Below are 19,275 nucleotides of genomic sequence, written 5' to 3'. Positions count from 1 at the left end.
TCAAATCAATCCCCTGGGCCCTATGAAAATCAATCACCGCCTCCTCAAGCCTCTGTACAAAATCGATTTCATTCTGCCACAAACCAGAGACCCTCTGTTTGGCAAGCTGCTTTCTCAGCATGAAGAAGCCTTTTCTCTCTCTCTACCTTTTTGGCTATTAAACTTTCCGCTCCTAAACCCACTCCTGATGTGTGCCTGTGTTGTGAATTCTTTCTCGACCGTGACAAAGAACCAGGGTATATTCCTCAGACAACGGAGCCATTTCATTATCTTAGAGCCCAATCATTTCTATTTTAAGTATCGATTTTTGTATGTTGTCTGCCTCACATGCAGACATTTATTAAGCAGACACAAGCAGAGGAGACACAGTCAGATGAAGTCAAACCCTCCGTTCTCTGGGAGGGTCTCAATAGTTTCATACTTTCCTGCGTGGAACTTTACTGAAGGTCCATTTTAGATCCTCAGCCCTCTCACCCTTCTCAGCAATCTTCTTCACCATGCTGTTTACATGTTTTGATTTGGGAATTTTTTCTTTGTCTGAGCATACCATTTCCAGGAACACTTCAACTTGAAAAGAGGGAATTTGAAATGTGCATCTCAACTACTGTCATCACTTCTTCCATTTTTAGAATTAGGTTCGAAAACTTTGAGCTGTAAAACTATTATGTTATTGCTAACCATCCTTCTTTTAAGAGCAAATGCCCAACTATTTTTTTGTCTCCAATTTTTCTGTGGGGGTCATGTAAAAAGTCCACATGCCTTCTGCATGGCAGTTACACAGCAAGAAGACACAAGAAAATTGACACCAGAAACTTCATGATCCGACTTCCTCCATGTTCTCATGCTAAAAATCAAACCTCCTGTATCAGTTATCATTCTTGCTAACTTCATGTTTATGTTACAACCTGCTCTTGCAAATTTCTGAATTTTTTCCAAGAATTCTTACTAGCCTCCACATTCACATTTTCTATATAATTGTATTTTTTTCCCCAAAAATTTACAGCTTTGTATTTTGTTGACTCTTAGCTTCTGCTTCTCTTGCAAATGCCTTAATTTAAATACTCTCCCCTTTTATTTCACAAGGATGTTGTGAGTGCCAGCTGTAAATGGCCTTGGCCTCCGTTTATTTTCCATCCTTACTCATCAGGATCACTCTATCACTGTCTTGGTCTCTGAGAATTTTAAAAGCCTACATGATGTTTGAGAGCTAGGGGAAAAAGTATTGGGTCCAAAGTACACAAATATAACTGTCACCGGTGGAGGGTGTCCAGGTTCTTGGCATCTTGAACAAAGAATTGGACAAAATGCACAAACAAAGCAAGGAAGGAATGAAGGAATTTATAGAAAATGAAAGTACACTCCACAGTGTGGGAGCAGGCCTGAGCACAGGGGCTCAAAGACCCTGTTACAGAGTTTTTGTGAGTTTAAATACCCTCTACTTGGGGTACGCCCTATGTAAATGAAGAGGATGAAGTAAAGTTACAAAGTCATTTACTCAGTGTATGCCCTATGGAGAGGATATTTCTTGTCATAGCTGTAGTGTGAATTGGCCTTATGTTCCCTGCCTCCAGACCCTATTTTCTTGCCATATAACTACAAAATCAAAACTAATTTATTATTCCAACAGCAAAACTGTACAACTCCTTTCTATTTTTAACAGAAAAATAATGTGTGTGGAATGTGACTGCATTTAATACATTTGATTTAATGAGTCTTTGGGCAACTGGTTTTGCAATCTTGGAGGATTAAGAAGTCTTTTCTCCTCGTTGATCTTATCACTTTAAATCTGATTCTTTCCATCAGACATTTGTTCATCCTTTGAATACTTTTGCCAAGTTTTAAGCATTAGAGAAATTATTTTTTCCTAATCTCATGCATAACATGAAAAGGAGTATGTACCACTTTATATTTCTTAAATTCTGTTTTTGTTTCAGATATGTTCTGCTGGTTTGCTGTAAACATATTTCAGACAATAGATATATCTAAATACATATAGCTTAAACTTCTGTTCCTGTGATAGATTCTAAAGACTTGTTTTAGAAATAATTTTTAAATCACTTCTAGCCTGTCATTTCTTGAATATCACTAGAATTTCTTCCCACTACCATTCTTTTCTAATATAATAAAATTGGCATATATTTTTAAATTCCAATTAAATTAGTTTCAATTAAATTTTTAATGTTAGGTAAGAAATATCTATAATGCACAAAAGCCTCAAAAAGAAAGGAGTAATCTATTCTGCTGTGTAGAGAAAGGCATCGAAGAATAACAATAATTAACATTTGTTGAGCACCTACTCAGCTAGGTGCCAGGAACTTTATGATACCATTTTCTGATGTAATGAACCCAAATTTCCCCACACTGGGATCTGCAAAGTTTATAGCAAGAGTAGTAACTTATTTTCACTTGTTGTTGACCCTGTATTTCTAGAAGTTGCTGGGCATGTTTTGAACATTGTCCAATCTGCCTACGTATGCTGGGTACTGCCATGGACCCGCTGAGCATGAGCATTCATCAGGTGGTGCTCAGGCCTGATGAACAGGGCCCAGGCCAGGAACAACAGCCTCCCCTTTATGTGATGGAGCCTGGTAGAGGGGCCCTAAGCAATGATATCTATGTCTTAATATTCAGTCAGTGCCCTATTGGGTTGTTCTTCCAGTTTTTTATTCCAGGCCTTTTTCTCCCTTAAACTAAGGTATGAACTTATGGGCTGAACTGCAGACAGATTTGAGTAATACGACAGCTAATCTGCACACGTCAATGCTTGCCTGTTTTTCTTAGAATGGATTACTTACTCTTGAACCACAGGTACTTGGATTTTGTTTGAGCAGATCCCATCAATCGCCTTGCACACTTACCCATGTCCAAAATCCAGCAAGGGTCACAGCTTAGGCCTAAGCTGGAAAATTGGTTAGGATAGAAAGTAAATTTATTTTAGAAATGAGAAAACTGAGGATCGGCAAATATAGGTAACCTGCCCAAAGTTCATATGCTTAGCAAAGAGCCAAAACAAGGTTCAAATCCAGCTCCAAGTTGTGTGTGTGTGTGTAAAACTGTCTCCTAGAATTCAAAGAAGCTCCTCTTTGTCTCAAGATATGCCATTCTGTTATTTAAAGGCTTTCCCTACCTTTTTAACCACAAGGTAAGGATACGTCAATAAACAAAACTCACCATTTCTCTGTTTACACTTCAGAGAAATAATCACAGTCTTTGTTTCTTTTCTAAGCTATCATTTTAACCTACATAAGGAAGTAATCTTTCAGCTGCCTTAAAGGGCAAAAACAAGAGTGTTAGCTGACTTTTCTATGAATAATACAGAGTTTCTTTATAACTATTGAAATATCAGCCCAACTAACCACGCTTTGGCACCCTAGGGAGTGAACTGTGTCTGTTCCTTATGTTGTGTTTGATTTAGGAGAAAACAGGAAGTGTTTCCAGCACACAGACAAGTTTATTATAGCTGAGACATATTGCTACTGTCTCCAAACACACTTTCCTTAGTATGTAAACACAACCACCTGGACAGAAGAGCCAATCCAAGAGGCAGAAGAAAATTTAACAGATTTTTCATCTATCCCTGACAAGTGTAACAATCACCTGCTCCAACCTTTCTGGAGCACAGAGAACACGGTATTTAAAAGGTTTGGGAAGGAGGGAGAGGAAGACACTGCTCAAGCATTGAATAGAGTTGGAATGGGGGAGGGGAGAATCCAGGACACTGGTACACCAAGGAAAAGAAACAAGCCTGTCAGTTTGAAGCATCCCAGACACTAGCACTAGGTTTAGATGCGAAACACTAGGAATGATTTTGTGTCATTGGGTTCACTCCACGTTGTTGTCTAGCTAAGACTACTTTGAATCTCTTTTCATACTTGTAGAAGATCCAATAACCCTCCCCAGCTCATACAGTTTGTGCCAGGCCTCTGAGCCCAAGCCAAGCCATCGCATCCCGTGACTTGCACGTATATGCCCAGACGGCCTGAAGTAACTGAAGAATCACAAAAGAAGTGAATATGCCTTGCCCCACCTTAATTGATGACATTCCACCGCAAAAGAAGTGTAAATGGCCGGTCCTTCCCTTAACTGATGACATTACCTTGTGAAAGTCCTTTTCCTGGCTCATCCTGGCTCAAAAAGCACCCCCACTGAGCACCTTGCGACCCCCACTCCTGCCCACTGAGCACCTTGCGACCCCCACTCCTACCCGCCAAAGAACAAACCCCCTTTGACTGTAATTTTCCTTTACCTACCCAAATCCTATAAAACGGCCCCACCCTTATCTCCCTTCGCTGACTCTCTTTTCGGACTCAGCCCACCTGCACCCAGGTGAAATAAACAGCTTTATTGCTCACACAAAGCCTGTTTGGTGGTCTCTTCACACGGACGCGCATGAAATTTGGTGCCATGACTCGGATTGGAGGACCTCCCTTGGGAGATCAATCCCCTGTCCTCCTGCTCTTTGCTCTGTGAGAAACATCCACCTACGACCTCAGGTCCTCAGACCGACCAGCCCAAGAAACATCTCACCAATTTCAAATCCAGTAAGCGGCCTCTTTTTACTCTCTTCTCCAACCTCCCTCACTATCCCTCAACCTCTTTCTCCTTTCAATCTTGGCGCCACACTTCAATCTCTCCCTTCTCTTAATTTCAATTCCTTTCATTTTCTGGTAGAGACAAAAGAGACATGTTTTATCCGTGAACCCAAAACTCTGGCACCGGTCACGGACTGGGAAGGCAGCCTTCCCTTGGTGTTTAATCATTGCAGGGATGCCTCTCTGATCATTCAGCCACATTTCAAGGGTGTCAGACCACACAGGGACGCCTGCCTTGGTCCTTCACCCTTAGCAGCAAGTCCCGCTTTTCTGGGGAAGGGGCAAGTACCTCAACCTCTTCTCTCCTTGTCTCTACCCCTTCTCTGCTTTCCTGGGGCAGAGGCAAGTACCCCTCAACCCTTTCTCCTTCACCCTTAGCAGTAAGTCCCGCTTTCTTGGGGCAGGGGCAAGTACCCCTCAACCCCTTCTCCTTCACCCTTAGTGGCAAGTCCCGCTTTCCTAGGGGGCAAGAGCCCCCCAATCGCTTATTTCCGCACCCCAACCTCTTATCTCTGTGCCCCAATCCCTTATTTCCGCACCCTGACCTCTTATCTCTGTGCCCCAATCCCTTATTTCCGTGTCCCAACCCCCTCTCTGCTTTTCTGGAGGGCAAGAACCCCACTCCCCTCCTCCGTGTCTCTATGCTCTCTTTTCTCAGGGTTTGCCTCCTTCACTATGGGCAATGTTCCACCTTCCATTCCTCCTTCTTCTCCCTTAGCCTGTGTTCTGAAAAACTTAAAACCTCTTCAACTCACACCTGACCTGAAACCTAAATGCCTTATTTTCTTCTGCAATGCCGCTTGACCCCAATACAAACTCGACAGTAGTTCCAAATAGCCAGAAAATGGCACTTTGAATTTTTCCATCCTGCAAAATCTAAATAATTCTCGTCGTAAAATAGGCTAACAGTCTGAGGTGCCTGACATCCAGGCATTCTTTTACACATCAGTCCCTTCCTAGTCTCTGTGACCAGTGCAACTCGTCCCAAATCTTCCTTCTTTCCCTCCCGCCTGTTCCCTCAGTACCAACCCCAAGCGTCGCTGAGTCTTTCTAACCTTCCTTTTCTACAGACCCATCTGACCTCTCCCTTCCTCCCCAGGTTGTTCCTCGCCAGGCCGAGCTAGGTCCCAATTCTTCCTCAGCCTCTGCTCCTCCACCCTATAATCTTTTTATCACCTCCCCTCCTCACACCTGGTCCGGCTTACAGTTTTGTTCCGTGACTAGCCCTCCCCCTCCTGCCCAGCAATTTACTCTTAAAAAGGTGGCTGGAGCTAAAGGCATAGTCAAGGTTAATGTTCCTTTTTCTTTATCCCAAATCAGATAGCGTTTAGGCTCTTTTTCATCAAATATAAAAATCCAGCCCAGTTCATGACTTGTTTGGCAGCAACCCTGAGACACTTTACAGCCCTAGACCCTAAAAAGGTCAAAAGGCCGTCTTATTCTCAATATACATTTTATTACCGAATCTGCTCCCGACATTAAATAAAACTCCAAAAATTAAATTCCGGCCCTCAAACCCCACAACAGGATTTAATTAACCTCGCCTTCAAGGTGTACCATAATAGAAAAAAGTTGCAATTCCTTGCCTCTCTGTGAGACAAACCCCAGCCACAACTCCAGCACACAAGAACTTCCAAATGCCTGAAACGCAGCGGCCAGGCGTTCCTCCAGAACCTCCTCCCCCAGGAGCTTGCTACAAGTGCCGGAAATCTGGCCACTGGGCCAAGGAATGCTCGCAGCCTGGGATTCCTCCTAAGCCGTGTCCCATCTGTGTGGGACCCCACTGAAAATTGGACTGTTCAACTCACCTGGCAGCCACTCCCAGAGCCCCTGGAACTCCAGCCCAAGGCTCTCTGACTGACTCCTTCCCAGATCTTCTCAGCTTAGCGGCTGAAGACTGACACTGCCCGATCACCTCGGAAGCCCCCTAGACCATCACGGACGCCGAGCTTCCGGTAACTCTCACAGTGGAAGGTAAGCCCGTCCCCTTCTTAATCAATATGGAGGCTACTCACTCCACATTACCCTCTTTTCAAGGGCCTGTTTGCCTTGCCTCCATAACTGTTGTGGGTATTGACAGCCAGGCTTCTAAACCTCTTAAAACTCCCCAACTCTGGTGCCAACTTAGACAATACTCTTTTAAGCACTCCTTTTTAGTTATCCCCACCTGCCCAGTTCCCTTATTAGACTGAGACACTTTAACTAAATTATCTGCTTCCCTGACTATTCCTGGACTACAGCTACATCTCATTGCTGCCCTTCTTCCCAATCCAAAGCCTCCTTTGCGTCCTCCTCTTGTATTCCCCCACCTTAACCCACAAGTATAAGATACCTCTACTCCCTCCTTGGCGACCGATCATGCACCCCTTACCATCTCATTAAAACCTAATCACCCTTACCCCACTCAACGCCAATATCCCATCCCGCAGCACGCTTTAAAAAGATTAAAGCCTGTTATCACTCGCCTGCTACAGCACGGCCTTTTAAAGCCTATAAACTCTCCTTACAATTCCCCCATTTTACCTGTCCTAAAACCAGACAAGCCTTACAAGTTAGTTCAGGATCTGCGCCTTAGCAACCAAATTGTTTTGCCTATACACCCCGTGGTGCCAAACCCATATACTCTCCTATCCTCAATACCTGCCTCCACAACCCATTATTCTGTTCTAGATCTCAAACATGCTTTCTTTACTATTCCTTTGCACCCTTAATCCCAGCCTCTCTTCGCTTTCACTTGGACTGACCCTGACACCCGTCAAGCTCAGCAAATTACCTGGGCTGTACTGCCGCAAAGCTTCACAGACAGCCCCCACTACTTCAATCAAGCCCAAATTTCTTCCTCATCTGTTACCTATCTCGGCATAATTCTCATAAAAACACACGTGCTCTCCCTGCCAATCGTGTCCGACTGATCTCTCAAACCCAAGCACCTTCTACAAAACAACTCCTTTCCTTCCTAGGCATGGTTAGCGCAGTCAGAATTTTTACACAAGAGTCAGGACCACACCCTGTAGCCTTTCTGTCCAAACAACTTGACCTTACTGTTTTAGCCTAGCCCTCATGTCTGCATGCAGTGGCTGCTGCTGCTTTAATACTTTTAGAGGCCCTCAAAATAAGTAGAGGCCTTTCCTACAGGGTCGGAGAAGGCCACCGCAGTCATTTCTTCTGTTCTGTCAGACATAATTCCTCAGTTTAGCCTTCCCACCTCAATACAGTCTCATAACAGACGAGCCTTTATTAGTCATATCAGCCAAGCACTTTTTCAGGCTCTTAGTATTCAGTGAAACCTTTATATCCCTTATGGTCCTCCATCTTCAAGAAAAGTAGAATGGACTAAAGGTCTTTTAAAAACACACCTCACCAAGCTCAACCACCAACTTAAAAAGGACTGGACAATACTTTTTACCACTTTCCCTTCTCAGAATTCTGGCCTGTCCTCAGAATGCTACAAGGTACAGCCCATTTAAGGTCCTGTATAGACGCTCCTTTTTATTAGGCCCCAGTCTCATTCCAGACACCAGACCAACTTAGACTGTGCCTCAAAAAAAAAAAAAACTTGTCATCCCTACTATTTTCTGTCTAGTCATACTCCTATTCACCCTTCTCAACTACTCATACATGCCCTGCTCTTGTTTACACTGCCAGTTTACACTGTTTTTCCAAGCCATCACAGCTGATATCTCCTGGTGCTATCCCCAAACTGCCACTCTTAACTCTTGAAGTAAATAAATAATCATTGCTGGCAGGACTATGCCAAATCTCCTTAAGCACTCTCTAATCAGACATCGAGTCGTCCCAATTCGTAGACCTTTTATACCTGTTTTTCTCCTTCTGTTATTCCATTTAGTTTTTCAATTCATACAAAACCATATCCAGGTCATCACCAATCATTCTATACGACAAATGTTTCTTCTAACATCCCCACAATATCACCCCTTACCACAAGACCTCCCTTCAGCTTAATCTCTCCCACTCTAGGTTCCCACGCCGCCCCTAAGCCCGCTTGAAGCAGCCCTGAGAAACATCGCCCATTCTCTCTCCATACCACCCCCCAAAAATTTTCACCGCCCCAACACTTCAACACTATTTTGTTTTATTTTTCTTATTAATATAAGAAGGCAGGAATGTCAGGCCTCTGAGCCCAAGCCAAGCCATCGCATCCCCTGTGACTTGCACGTATATGCCCAGATGGCCTGAAGTAACTGAAGAATCACAAAAGAAGTGAATATGCCTTGCCCCACCTTAATTGATGACATTCCACCACAAAAGAAGTGTAAATGGCCGTTCCTTGCCTTAACTGATGACATTACCTTGTGAAAGTCCTTTTCCTGGCTCATCCTGGCTCAAAAAGCACCCCCACTGAGCACCTTGCGACCCCCACTCCTGCCCGCCAAAGAACAAACCCCCTTTGACTGTAATTTTCCTTTACCTACCCAAATCCTATAAAACGGCCCCACCCTTATCTCCCTTCGCTGACTCTCTTTTCGGACTCAGCCCACCTGCACCCAGGTGAAATAAACAGCTTTATTGCTCACACAAAGCCTGTTTGGTGGTCTCTTCACACGGACACGCATGAAAGTTTGAATGGTTGTCCCCTCCAAATATCACGTTGAAATGTGACCCCTCATGTTGGACATGGGCCTAGTGAGAGGCATTTGGGCCCTGGGGGAAGATCCTTCATGAATGGTCTCCCTATGGTAATGGGTGAGTTCTTGCTCTGTTAGGTCATGGAGGATCTGCTTGTTTAAAGGAGCCTGGCACCTCATCCTCTCTCTCTTGCTCCCTATCTTGCCATGTGACACACCTGCTTCCCCTTCACCTTCATGAGTAAAAGCTTCCTGAGGCCTCCCCAGAAGCTGAGCAGATGCTGATGCCATGCTCGTACAGACTGCAGAACTATGAACCAAATGAACCTCTTTTCCTTATAAATTACCCAGTCTCAGGTATTCCTTTATACCTGCAATGCAAAATGGACTAATACACGAATGTTTGATCAAGTCCCTGAAGTCTTGAGTTACCCTGATCACCTTTCTGACTTTAAACTCCTGCTTCTGTGAATCATCTTGACATCCTGTTCCTGTTCTTATCCCATCAGTCTAGACATGGATCTGATCACCTTTCCATTGTTCCCACATATTAGGCAAGCTGCATATGGCACAGACTTGAAGGTTTGGGAAAAGTTAACTATATTGTCATGTTTCATCAGTTTTAAATTCCCACTAGAATACAATGATCATGAAGGCAGAAATTTGTCTGTGCTATAACTTTCATGCTGAGAACAATTAGAAGGCCCTCAATAAATACCTGCTGTATGAATGAAGTAGGCATTATTCCTCATGGAAAATAAAAGCAACTTCATATGTATTTTAGACATCCTTGGTTTTTGCTTTTTTGTTTTTTGTTGTTGTTGTTATTTGAGATGGAGTCTCCCTCTGTCGCCCAGGCTGGAGTGCGGTGGCCCTATCTCGGCTCACTGTAAGCTCCACCTCATGTGTTCACGCCATTCTCCTGCCTCAGCCTCCCGAATAGCTGGGACTACAGGCGCCCGCCATCACGCCCGGCTAATTTTTTGTATTTTTAGTAGAGACAGGGTTTCACCGTGTTAGCCAGGATGGTCTGGATCTCCTGACCTCGTGATACGCCCGTCTCGGCCTCCCAAAGTGCTGGGATTACAGGCGTGAGCCACCACGCCCGGCTGACATCCTTGTTATTAAAAGTCTTCAACCCACTTCCCATTATGTCTTTTTCACTGGCCATTTATTTCTTTGTAGCTCTTCACCTCTTGCCATTTTGTTGTTTTATCTCTTCCTTTTTCTCCATCTTTCCCCTTAACCTCCTTCTTCTTGGATTGCTCATATTTATTTATGCCTAACTCAGAAAGTTTGCATATCTAAATCCATTTAGTCTCAAACTCCTTCCCTCAAGTGAACCTCCTGCCTTGGCCTTTGAAAGTGCTGGTATTATAGGCATGAGCCACCGTGCCTATCCAAATCCATGTGAGACCTCAGCAAAATCATATATCCTTTTTGCTGCCTGACTTATCTGACATTATTTTACCCTATGTGAAGAGGACCAGTAAGTATTCCTTTCACAGGAAAAAAAAAAAATCAGTTAAAACAGGAATCATTAAAAATTATAAATTTATTCCTGAAAAGTTTTGTCTCGAAACATATTCATGTGCATTTATTCATCTACTGAAGTCAGGCCAAGGAATTTTCTTTGAGCACGGATGCCCTGATTGGATCTCTGAATCAGCTTTTGTAAGTAAACCACACCCGTAGTGCATCATCTATTTCAGTATTTGATGTTTTTTGTTGTTGTTTTTGTTTTTGTTTTTAAGACGGAGTTTCGCTCTTGTTGCCCATGCTGGAGTGAAATGGTGCGATCTCGGCTCACTGCAACCTCTGCCTCCTGGGTTCAAGCGATTCTCCTGCCTCAGCCTCCCGAGTAGCTGGAATTACAGACACCCGCCACCATGCCCAGCTAATTTTTTGTATATTTTTTAGTAGAGATGGGGTTTCACCATGTTGGCCAGCTGGTCTCGAACTCCTAACCTCAGGTGATCCACCCGCCTTGGCCGCCCAAATGCTGGGATTACAGGTGTGAGCCACCACCCCTGGCCTCAGTGTTTGATGTTTTAAAACAATTGACAAGCACTCTAAGGACAGAATCTTTTTAGATTTTATATAGTATTCTCCAGCGTTTTACACAGTCTTGCCACGGTAATTTTCTTAGTAATTTGACTTTGTTTAGATTTCCAACAATTTACGTATGCATTTTATTAGATCACCATTTAATTACATTCATTAAGGACATGATGAAATAATAAATAAAATTGTCAAATTTGGGTGCAAACAGAAGGGAGCTTTAGTAAGCATACGACTTAACTGGACTAAGCAAAAGTGCACGTGTCCACTGACTGCAAGCATACAGTGCCTATTTCTGTTAATCTGGTGAGTCTATTAAATCATCTGTTAAGAAATACTTTACTGCAGTCATTGTGCTTTAATACATTTCGATCAGAATTTCCACCACTGTGTTTAGCACAGAACTTTCATGTTCTAGTTCAATTAGTTCCTTGGTAAAATTCCTTTTGAAAAATCATCTTTGTTTCTCCAGTGAGATAAGGAGACAAGGGAAGACTAGGATTGCAATAGACTGAGGAGATGCATGTGTTCGCACAGGCCAAAGGGAGGGAAGGGCACTGTAGTGGAAAGGCTACAAAAGAGACCCAAAGTGTTGCTAGAAACTAAAGAGTGGCAAACACAGGTGACTTGCTTGGCTGCCCCTTCCCATGTGGAGTAATTTCTTTTCCTTTTTTTTTTTTTTTTTTTTTTTTTAGACCACAGTCTTGCTCTGTCACCCAGGCTGGAGCGCAGTGGCATGATCTTTGCTCACTGCAACCTCTGCCTCTTGGGTTCATGCGATTCTCATGCCTCAGCCTCCCAAGTAGCTGGGATCACAGGCACATGCCACCATGCCTAGATAATTTTTGTACTTTTAGTAGAGATGGAGTTTCACCATGTTGGCCAGGCTGGTCTCAAACTCCTGACCTCAAGTGATCTGCCTGCCTCGGCCTCTCAAAGTGCTAGGATTACAGGTGTGAACCACCGCGCCCAGCCTCTTTCTTTTCCCTTATCTTTAAAGGATCTTGTTCTGTATTGAAGAGTGTCTTAATCTGTTTGGGCTGCTATAACAAAATACCATAAACTGGGTGACTTATAAACTTCAGAAAGTGTTTTATGTTTTAAAGTTAAAATCGTAAAAAATAAGTGTGTTAACTAGCACTACAACTCTTCCCCAGAAGCAGCTGTATTTGCAGTTACCTCACCAAACGAAAGATACAAATTGTTGGTAAGTTCAACCAATCCAAATGGAGGTAACCCATTAAAAAAAAATCTATAAAATTTAGACTGCAGCCACTCATCAGTTCACTTTAGTGGCCTTTCAGGGACCTTCTGTTTCTCAGCTGATAACACTTTGGCACTGGGAGCTGCATCCCCCATCACAGGGCCTACATGGAGGAAGTCCAAGATCAAGGCACTGGCAGATTCAGTGTCTGGTGAGGGCCTGCTTTCCAGCTCAGAGACAGCTGCCTTTTTTATGTGTCCTCACATGGAACGGGGAGGAGAGGTCTCTCTGGGGCCTGTTTTATAAGACCTCTGGGGCTCTTATAAAAGAGGCCCCAGATTTTATAATCTCATTCATGAGGGCTCTCCTCTTATGACTTAATCACTTCCCAAAGGCCCTACCTTCTAATAGCATCACTTTGGGGGTTAGGATTTCAACACATGGATTTGAGGGAGACCTAAACATTCAGACCATAGCCAAGAATATGTCTCCTAAAGCTGCCAACTCAAATGTTCTATTATTTGGTTTTGACTCTTGAAACTCTCCCAGCAGAACCTGCCTACATTTAATTATGATCTGCATGTTTATAGTTTTATGACACAAAGAAGACACACTATTTGTCTTAAGGGATTCAGGAAGGACTGCTATTTTGATCCTTCACATTTGGAATTATGATCCTGGTTACATGCTATAATCAGAGGATTCCCAGAACTGCACCTACCTACTGTCTTTATAGCTGAATCAAAGCACCTGGCAGTTTTATCTATCTCATCAACTCCCTCCACATGGCTTTCTTTTATACTTGTAATTTCTGGACCACATTTTTTAAAAATAAAAACAGTGTATTCTATTCCTTCTCCTGCCACAGGAAGTGGAAAGAGCAACAAATTAATAGTTAGAAAACCGTGTTTGAGTTCAAACTTGGCCACCAATGTGCCACACAGAAAATCATTACCTGTAGCAAAGGCTGAGCATCCTTGTGATGGCCGTGTGCCTCTCTTCAGCCTGGTATTCCATTCTTACTGACATCCATTACAAATCCCCATGCAGCACCCAGTCCTGTCAATCACCCACCACAACCTATCCTGCCCCATAAAATAATCACAGCACTTTTCTTCTGTATCAAAGCTGAATCCTGTGAAGGTCCCGTCCTCTCTCTGGGAGACCCGGGATTGAACCCATCCTGTTCCACATCAACCATCTCCAAAACAACAGCCCTTGGCATCATGTCTCCTCCAGTATTCTTTCACCCTCATACTGTTTTCTCTCCCCCTGATCTTTCTTCCTTCCCATTCTTTATCTCAAACTTTTAACAGTGCCTTCTGAAATACCCATGCTATGGTCAACAAATGCCTCAATATTCTTTATCTCTTGGTTAACTCTTCCCTACACCTCTTGGCTACATTGGGAGCAGAAAAGGATGATGTTTCGGGGATAGACGACATAGGAGTGCGAAGGTCCTAGGTTCTAACTTGGATATATGAGTGTTCATTTTCTTATTCTTTTAATCTGTACATATTCATTACATACAGCCTTTATATGCATTATCTGCTTCCTCATTTTAAAATATTTTATAAAAACACAATCTCTGTTCTTTTGAGGCACATATCATTTAACCATAACGCTCAGTCCCTTTTCATCAGTCACTGTCAATTATTGGTCCTGATTGTTCTCCCTCATCTATTGCTGCATTGATAGATCGTCTTCTCCAGCAAGCACCTACTATCAATCTGGTTGATTTCAATACTCAACACGTGACCTGTCCAACAAACTAGATTCTGAGTTCCTTGAGCTCCTTGGTTCAAAGTCATTTTCTTCTTCCCTCTCTCAGCCTCCCTGAACTGTTCAAATCAGTAATGTAGAAAATCTACCCTCTAACTCCAACACTACCTTCCAAGTGTTTGCTTCAGTAATCCCCTTTTTACCTGGGCTGGACTGTGAGACCAGCTAAGCTGAGTTAAGGGAACTTGTGTTATATCAAGCAATCCCTGTCCTGCCCTAGGAGGCAGAATCCCACAATCCTCACTCATACAGTCAGTTCCAGCCGAGGCCTGAGGAGTCCATCCTCCTGCAATGGGAGATGCAGCTCCCAGTGCCAAGGTGCTATCAGCTGAGAAACAGAAGGTCCCCGAAAGGCCACTCAAGTGACCTCATGAGTGGCTGCAGTCTAAATGTTAAAGAATTTTTTTTTTTTTTTTTTTTTTTGCTGGGTTACTTCTATTTGGATTGGTTGAACTTATCAACAATTGATATATTTTGTTTGGTGAGGTAACTGCAAAGGCAGCTGCTTCCAGGGAAGAGTTATAGTACTAGTTAACACACTTATTTTTCACAATTTTAACTTCAAAACATAAATTTTGCCATAAGTGGTCAAGTCAATGTTGTAAACAATGGCGTTATCTGATCAATCACACGTCTCTGATTTTAATTCCCAACTCCCATTTAAGTTCAGATTCTCTTCTCAAAATTCCATGGGGACTGTTTTCACAACTGCACAGACACCTTAAAATCCATATGTCCCAAGACAGAGGTCATTATCTTCTCCCTCAAACCTGCTCCCCTTCCAGAATTCTAGAGCTCAGTAACAAGCTGAGCATATCAGGGTCATCTTTGATTCCTCCTTCTTCCTAATGTCCCAAATCCAGTCAAATACCAAGTCCCATCCATTTTACCTTTTTTTGTAATTTAATTTATTTATTTAGAGACAGGTTCTTGCCCGGTCATCTAGGCTGGGGTGCAGTGGCCTGATCACAGCTCATTGCAGCCTTGAACTCCTGGCCTCAAGCAATCCTCCTCCTGCCTTAGCCTCCTGAGTAGCTGGGTATACAGGCATGGGCCACCATACCTGGCTAATTTTTAAAAAATTTTTCTTTATAGAGACGGGGCCTCTCCATGTTGTCCAGTTGGCCTTGAAATCCTGATCTCAAATGATTCTCCTGCCTTGGCCTCCCAAAGTGCTAGGCTGACAGGCATGAGCCACCATGCCCAGCTAATTTTTTTTTTTTTAGTACAGATGGGATCTCACTATATTGCCCAGGCTGGTCCCACATTTTACCTTTTAGATATTTTTTGAACACATCTCCAATGCCACCATCCTTATCCAGGCGTTCTTTAGCTCTCACTTGTCTATAGCAACAGCCTCCCCATCAGTTCCCTGTTCCTATGCCTGCCTCTCTCCAGGACAGTTCTTCCACGGAAGTCTAAGCAGTCTGTTCAAAATTCATGTCCCTTTCTTGACTCTTAGGATATAGTCCCAAATCCCTATTGGCTTACAGGAAAGTCCATGCCCTCTCCCACCTACTCTTCTGGCATCCTCTACTGCCTCTTGACCCCCTAGTTCTCTCCACTCCAACCAGGCTGTAGCTCTTCAGTTTCTCAAACATGCTATGCCCCTTCTCACATCTGGGTTTTTGCACAAGCTGTCCCCCTGCCTGGTATGCCCTCCTTCCCTTTCATTCAGCTAATGCATTTATCCTCTTGTCTTAGCTAGTGGACACTGTCTCAGGGATGCTTCCTTGACTTTCTAGAAAAGGTTATGTTAATTTGCAATATGCTCTCATAGCACTCTGAATTTTTTTCATTGTTGAATTTATTCATATATTTGTTTATCCCATAAAAATATACAACTACTACATACCCCTAAAAATTAAAATTAATGCCGGGCGCGGTGGCTCACACCTGTAATCCCAGCACTTTGAGAGGCTGAGGTGGGCGGATCACAAGGTCAGGAGATCGAGACCATCCAGGCTAACATGGTGAAACCCCCTCTCTACTAAAAATACAAAAACAAAATTAGCCAGGCATGGTGGCGGGCACCTGTAGTCCCAGCTACTTGGGAGGCTAAGGCAGGAGAATGGCGTGAACCCAGGAGGTGGAGCTTGCAGTGAGCCGAGATTGCGCCACTGCACTCCAGCCTGGGCGACAGAGCAAGACTCCATCTCAAAAAAAAAAAATTAAAGAAAAATTAAAAAAATTAAAATTAAAAAATAAAAATAGAAAATAAACATAATTATTTAATGTTTGCCTTCTCCCATTAGAATGCATGTTCCATGAGGACATTAATGTATCTATGTTGTTCATGGCTATATCTTCAGTGCCTTGCCAATGCTCAACACATAGTCAAATCTTAATAAGTAGTTGCTGCTTAACCTACAGAATGGGAGAAAACTTTTGCAATCTATCCATCTGGCAAAGGGCTAATATCCAGAATCTACAAAGAACTTAATCAAATTTACAAGAAGAAAACAAATAACCCCATCAAGAAGTGGGCAAAGGATATGAACAGACACTTCTCAAAAGAAGACATTTATGCGGCCAAGAAACACGAAAAAAAGCTCATCATCACTGGTCATTAGAGAAACGCAAATCAAAATCACAATGAGATACCATCTCATGCCAGTTAGAATGGCAATCATTAAAAAAGTCAGGGAACAACAGATGCTGGAGAGGATGTGGAGAAATAGAAACACTTCTACAGTGTTGGTGGGAGTGTAAATTAGTCAAACTATTGTGAAAGACAGTGTGGCAATTCCTCAAGGATCTAAAACCAGAAATAACATTTGACCCAGCAATCCTATCACTGGGTATATACCCAAAGGATTATAAATCACTCTACTATAAAGACACATGCACACATATGTTTATTGCAGCACTGTTCACAATAGTAAAGACTTGGAACCAACCCAAATGCCCATTAATAATAGACTGGATAAAGAAAATGTGGCACATATACACCATAGAATACTATGCAGCCATAAAAAGGATGAGTGCATGTCCTTTGCAGGGACATGGATGAAGCTGGAAACCATCATTCTCAGCAAACTAACACAAGAACAGAAAACCAAACACCGCATGTTCTCACTTGTAAGTGGGAGTTGAACAATGAGAACACATGGACACAGGGAGGGGAAAATCATACACCAGGGCCTGTTGGGGGATGGGGGGCTAGGGGAGGGATAGCATTAGGAGAAATGCCTAACGTAGACGGCGGGTTGATGGGTGCAGCAAACCACCATGGCATGTGCATACCTACGTAACAAACCTGCACGTTCTGCACATGTATCCCAGAACTTAAAGTATATATATATATATATACTTTATATATATATACTTTATATATATCCTTTATATATATACTTTATATATATATACTTTATATATATATCCTTTATATATATATATACTTAATATATATATATAAAGTTAAGGATTTCGTTTCAATGTGCAGCTAAAACTTAAGCACTAATAGTCAATTGTAGCTGTGTTTTCCTAAAGCCCTTTGACCTTTATTTTCCACTTCACAAAGTTTGTTACATATATGATGTATTGCCCTCTTTCTCTTTTCCCTCTTCCCAGTGATGCATCACAAATTATCGCATTTTTATTGGGTGAGGCCCAGCTAATCTCTCTGTTTATAGCTCTGACCTTTCTGGGTGCAAACACAAAGTGAACTTTGGTTTATCTCCTGCCATAATGTAGCTGCTAATTACTGGCAAGCAGGCTGTGTTCCACGGCCCATGTGACCAGTTGGGCATGACCAGACAGAAGCGTGGGGAAGAGTGGGCTGAGGGACTCCACTAGAGGCTGTCCATCTGGATTCCCTGCCTCCCTAGGAGCCCAACAGAGCAAAGCAAGTGGGCACAAGGAGTATGATTCTAACGTGATTGGGGTCATGAAGACGTTGCTGTTGGACTTGGCTTTGTGGTCACTGCTCTTCCAGCCCAGGTGGCTGTCCTTGAGTTCCAAGGTGAGTCAGAACTGCCACAATGGCAGCTATGAAATCAGCGTCCTGATGATGGACAACTCAGCCTTTGCAGAGCCCCTGAAAAACTTGGAAGATGCGGTGAATGAGGGGCTGGAAATAGTGAGAGGACGTCTGCAAAATGCTGGTAAGAAAATGTTAATAGAATCTTCCTCCACTCTGTTACTACCTCTGGGGACAAAATGTTGCTAAGCAAAGACCTTGTGTTCTTTGATCATACAACTTTCTCTAAGGACTGTCCCTAAACCCCTTTCTATTTCATGACAGTAGCTCCTTAGAGAGAAGAATTTGAACCCTATTATGCTGTGCTCACTCACACTTCACCTTGCTCTGGGACTAGCCCTGACTCAGGAAATGTAAAGTGTTCACGGCAGTGAAACGTCCCAGTTAAAACTGGGTTTAGGCCAGATGTGGTGGCTCACGTCTGTAATCTCAGCAATTTAGGAGGCCAAGGAAGGAGGGACACTGAGCCCGGGAGTTCAAGACCAGCCTGGGCAACATAGCAAGACTCCATCTCTTCAAAAAGAAAATAAATAAAAATAAACTCAGTTTATTGCCCGGTTCCAGGAAGGCATTATGTTTCCTTCTGTACTCAGAGGTAAGATTTGGTCTAGACCTAAGATTTCACAGGGATACTAATCAAGAAGATGAATTAAGACAGTCAATTTCACATAGACACCAAATCTTTCTCTGGGCCTTTTATCCAGAGAAAGACCTTTGTCTCTGGCCTGTTCACTCTTTTTTTTTTTTTTTTTTTTTTTTTTTTTTTGAGATGGAGTCTCACTCTGTCACCCAGGCTGGAGTGCAGTGGCACGATCTCGGCTCACTGCAAGCTCCGCCTCCCAGGTTCACGCGATTCTCCTGCCTCAGCCTCCCGAGTAGCTGGGACTACAGGTGCCCACCACCACGCCTGGCTAATTTTTTGTATTTTTAGTAGAGAGGGGGTGGTCTGTTCACTCTTTACATTTCCTGTGGCTGTGATTACTAGACATAGTTAATAGAAAACATTTGCAATCAAATTCATTGTTGCAGTTCTTCATTGTACCTTTTAGTTATAAAAATAAATTTTAT

At 43.0% G+C, this 19,275-nt stretch overlaps 1 protein-coding gene and 1 long non-coding RNA gene across 2 annotated transcripts in view; one reads left to right on the top strand and one right to left on the bottom strand.

Moving 5' to 3' along the window:
* The window catches only part of LOC129525953 (uncharacterized), a 71,260-nt gene that overhangs the window by 22,111 nt on the left and 29,874 nt on the right, over positions 1 to 19,275 (bottom strand). The window lies entirely within an intron of this gene.
* The window catches only part of GUCY2C (guanylate cyclase 2C), an 84,013-nt gene continuing 82,701 nt past the window's right edge, over positions 17,964 to 19,275 (top strand). The window contains exon 1 of the mRNA XM_031000932.3: positions 17,964 to 18,331. Coding sequence (XP_030856792.1) covers positions 18,115 to 18,331 — 217 coding nt within the window. The 5' untranslated portion in view covers positions 17,964 to 18,114. The remainder of the gene's footprint in view (positions 18,332 to 19,275) is intronic.

This window comes from Gorilla gorilla, chromosome 10 (genome assembly GCF_029281585.2).
Source record: "Gorilla gorilla gorilla isolate KB3781 chromosome 10, NHGRI_mGorGor1-v2.1_pri, whole genome shotgun sequence".
Taxonomy (NCBI): Eukaryota; Metazoa; Chordata; class Mammalia; order Primates; family Hominidae; genus Gorilla; species Gorilla gorilla.
Note: the sequence above shows the minus strand (reverse complement) of the source record. Positions and strands in the feature narration are given on the sequence as shown.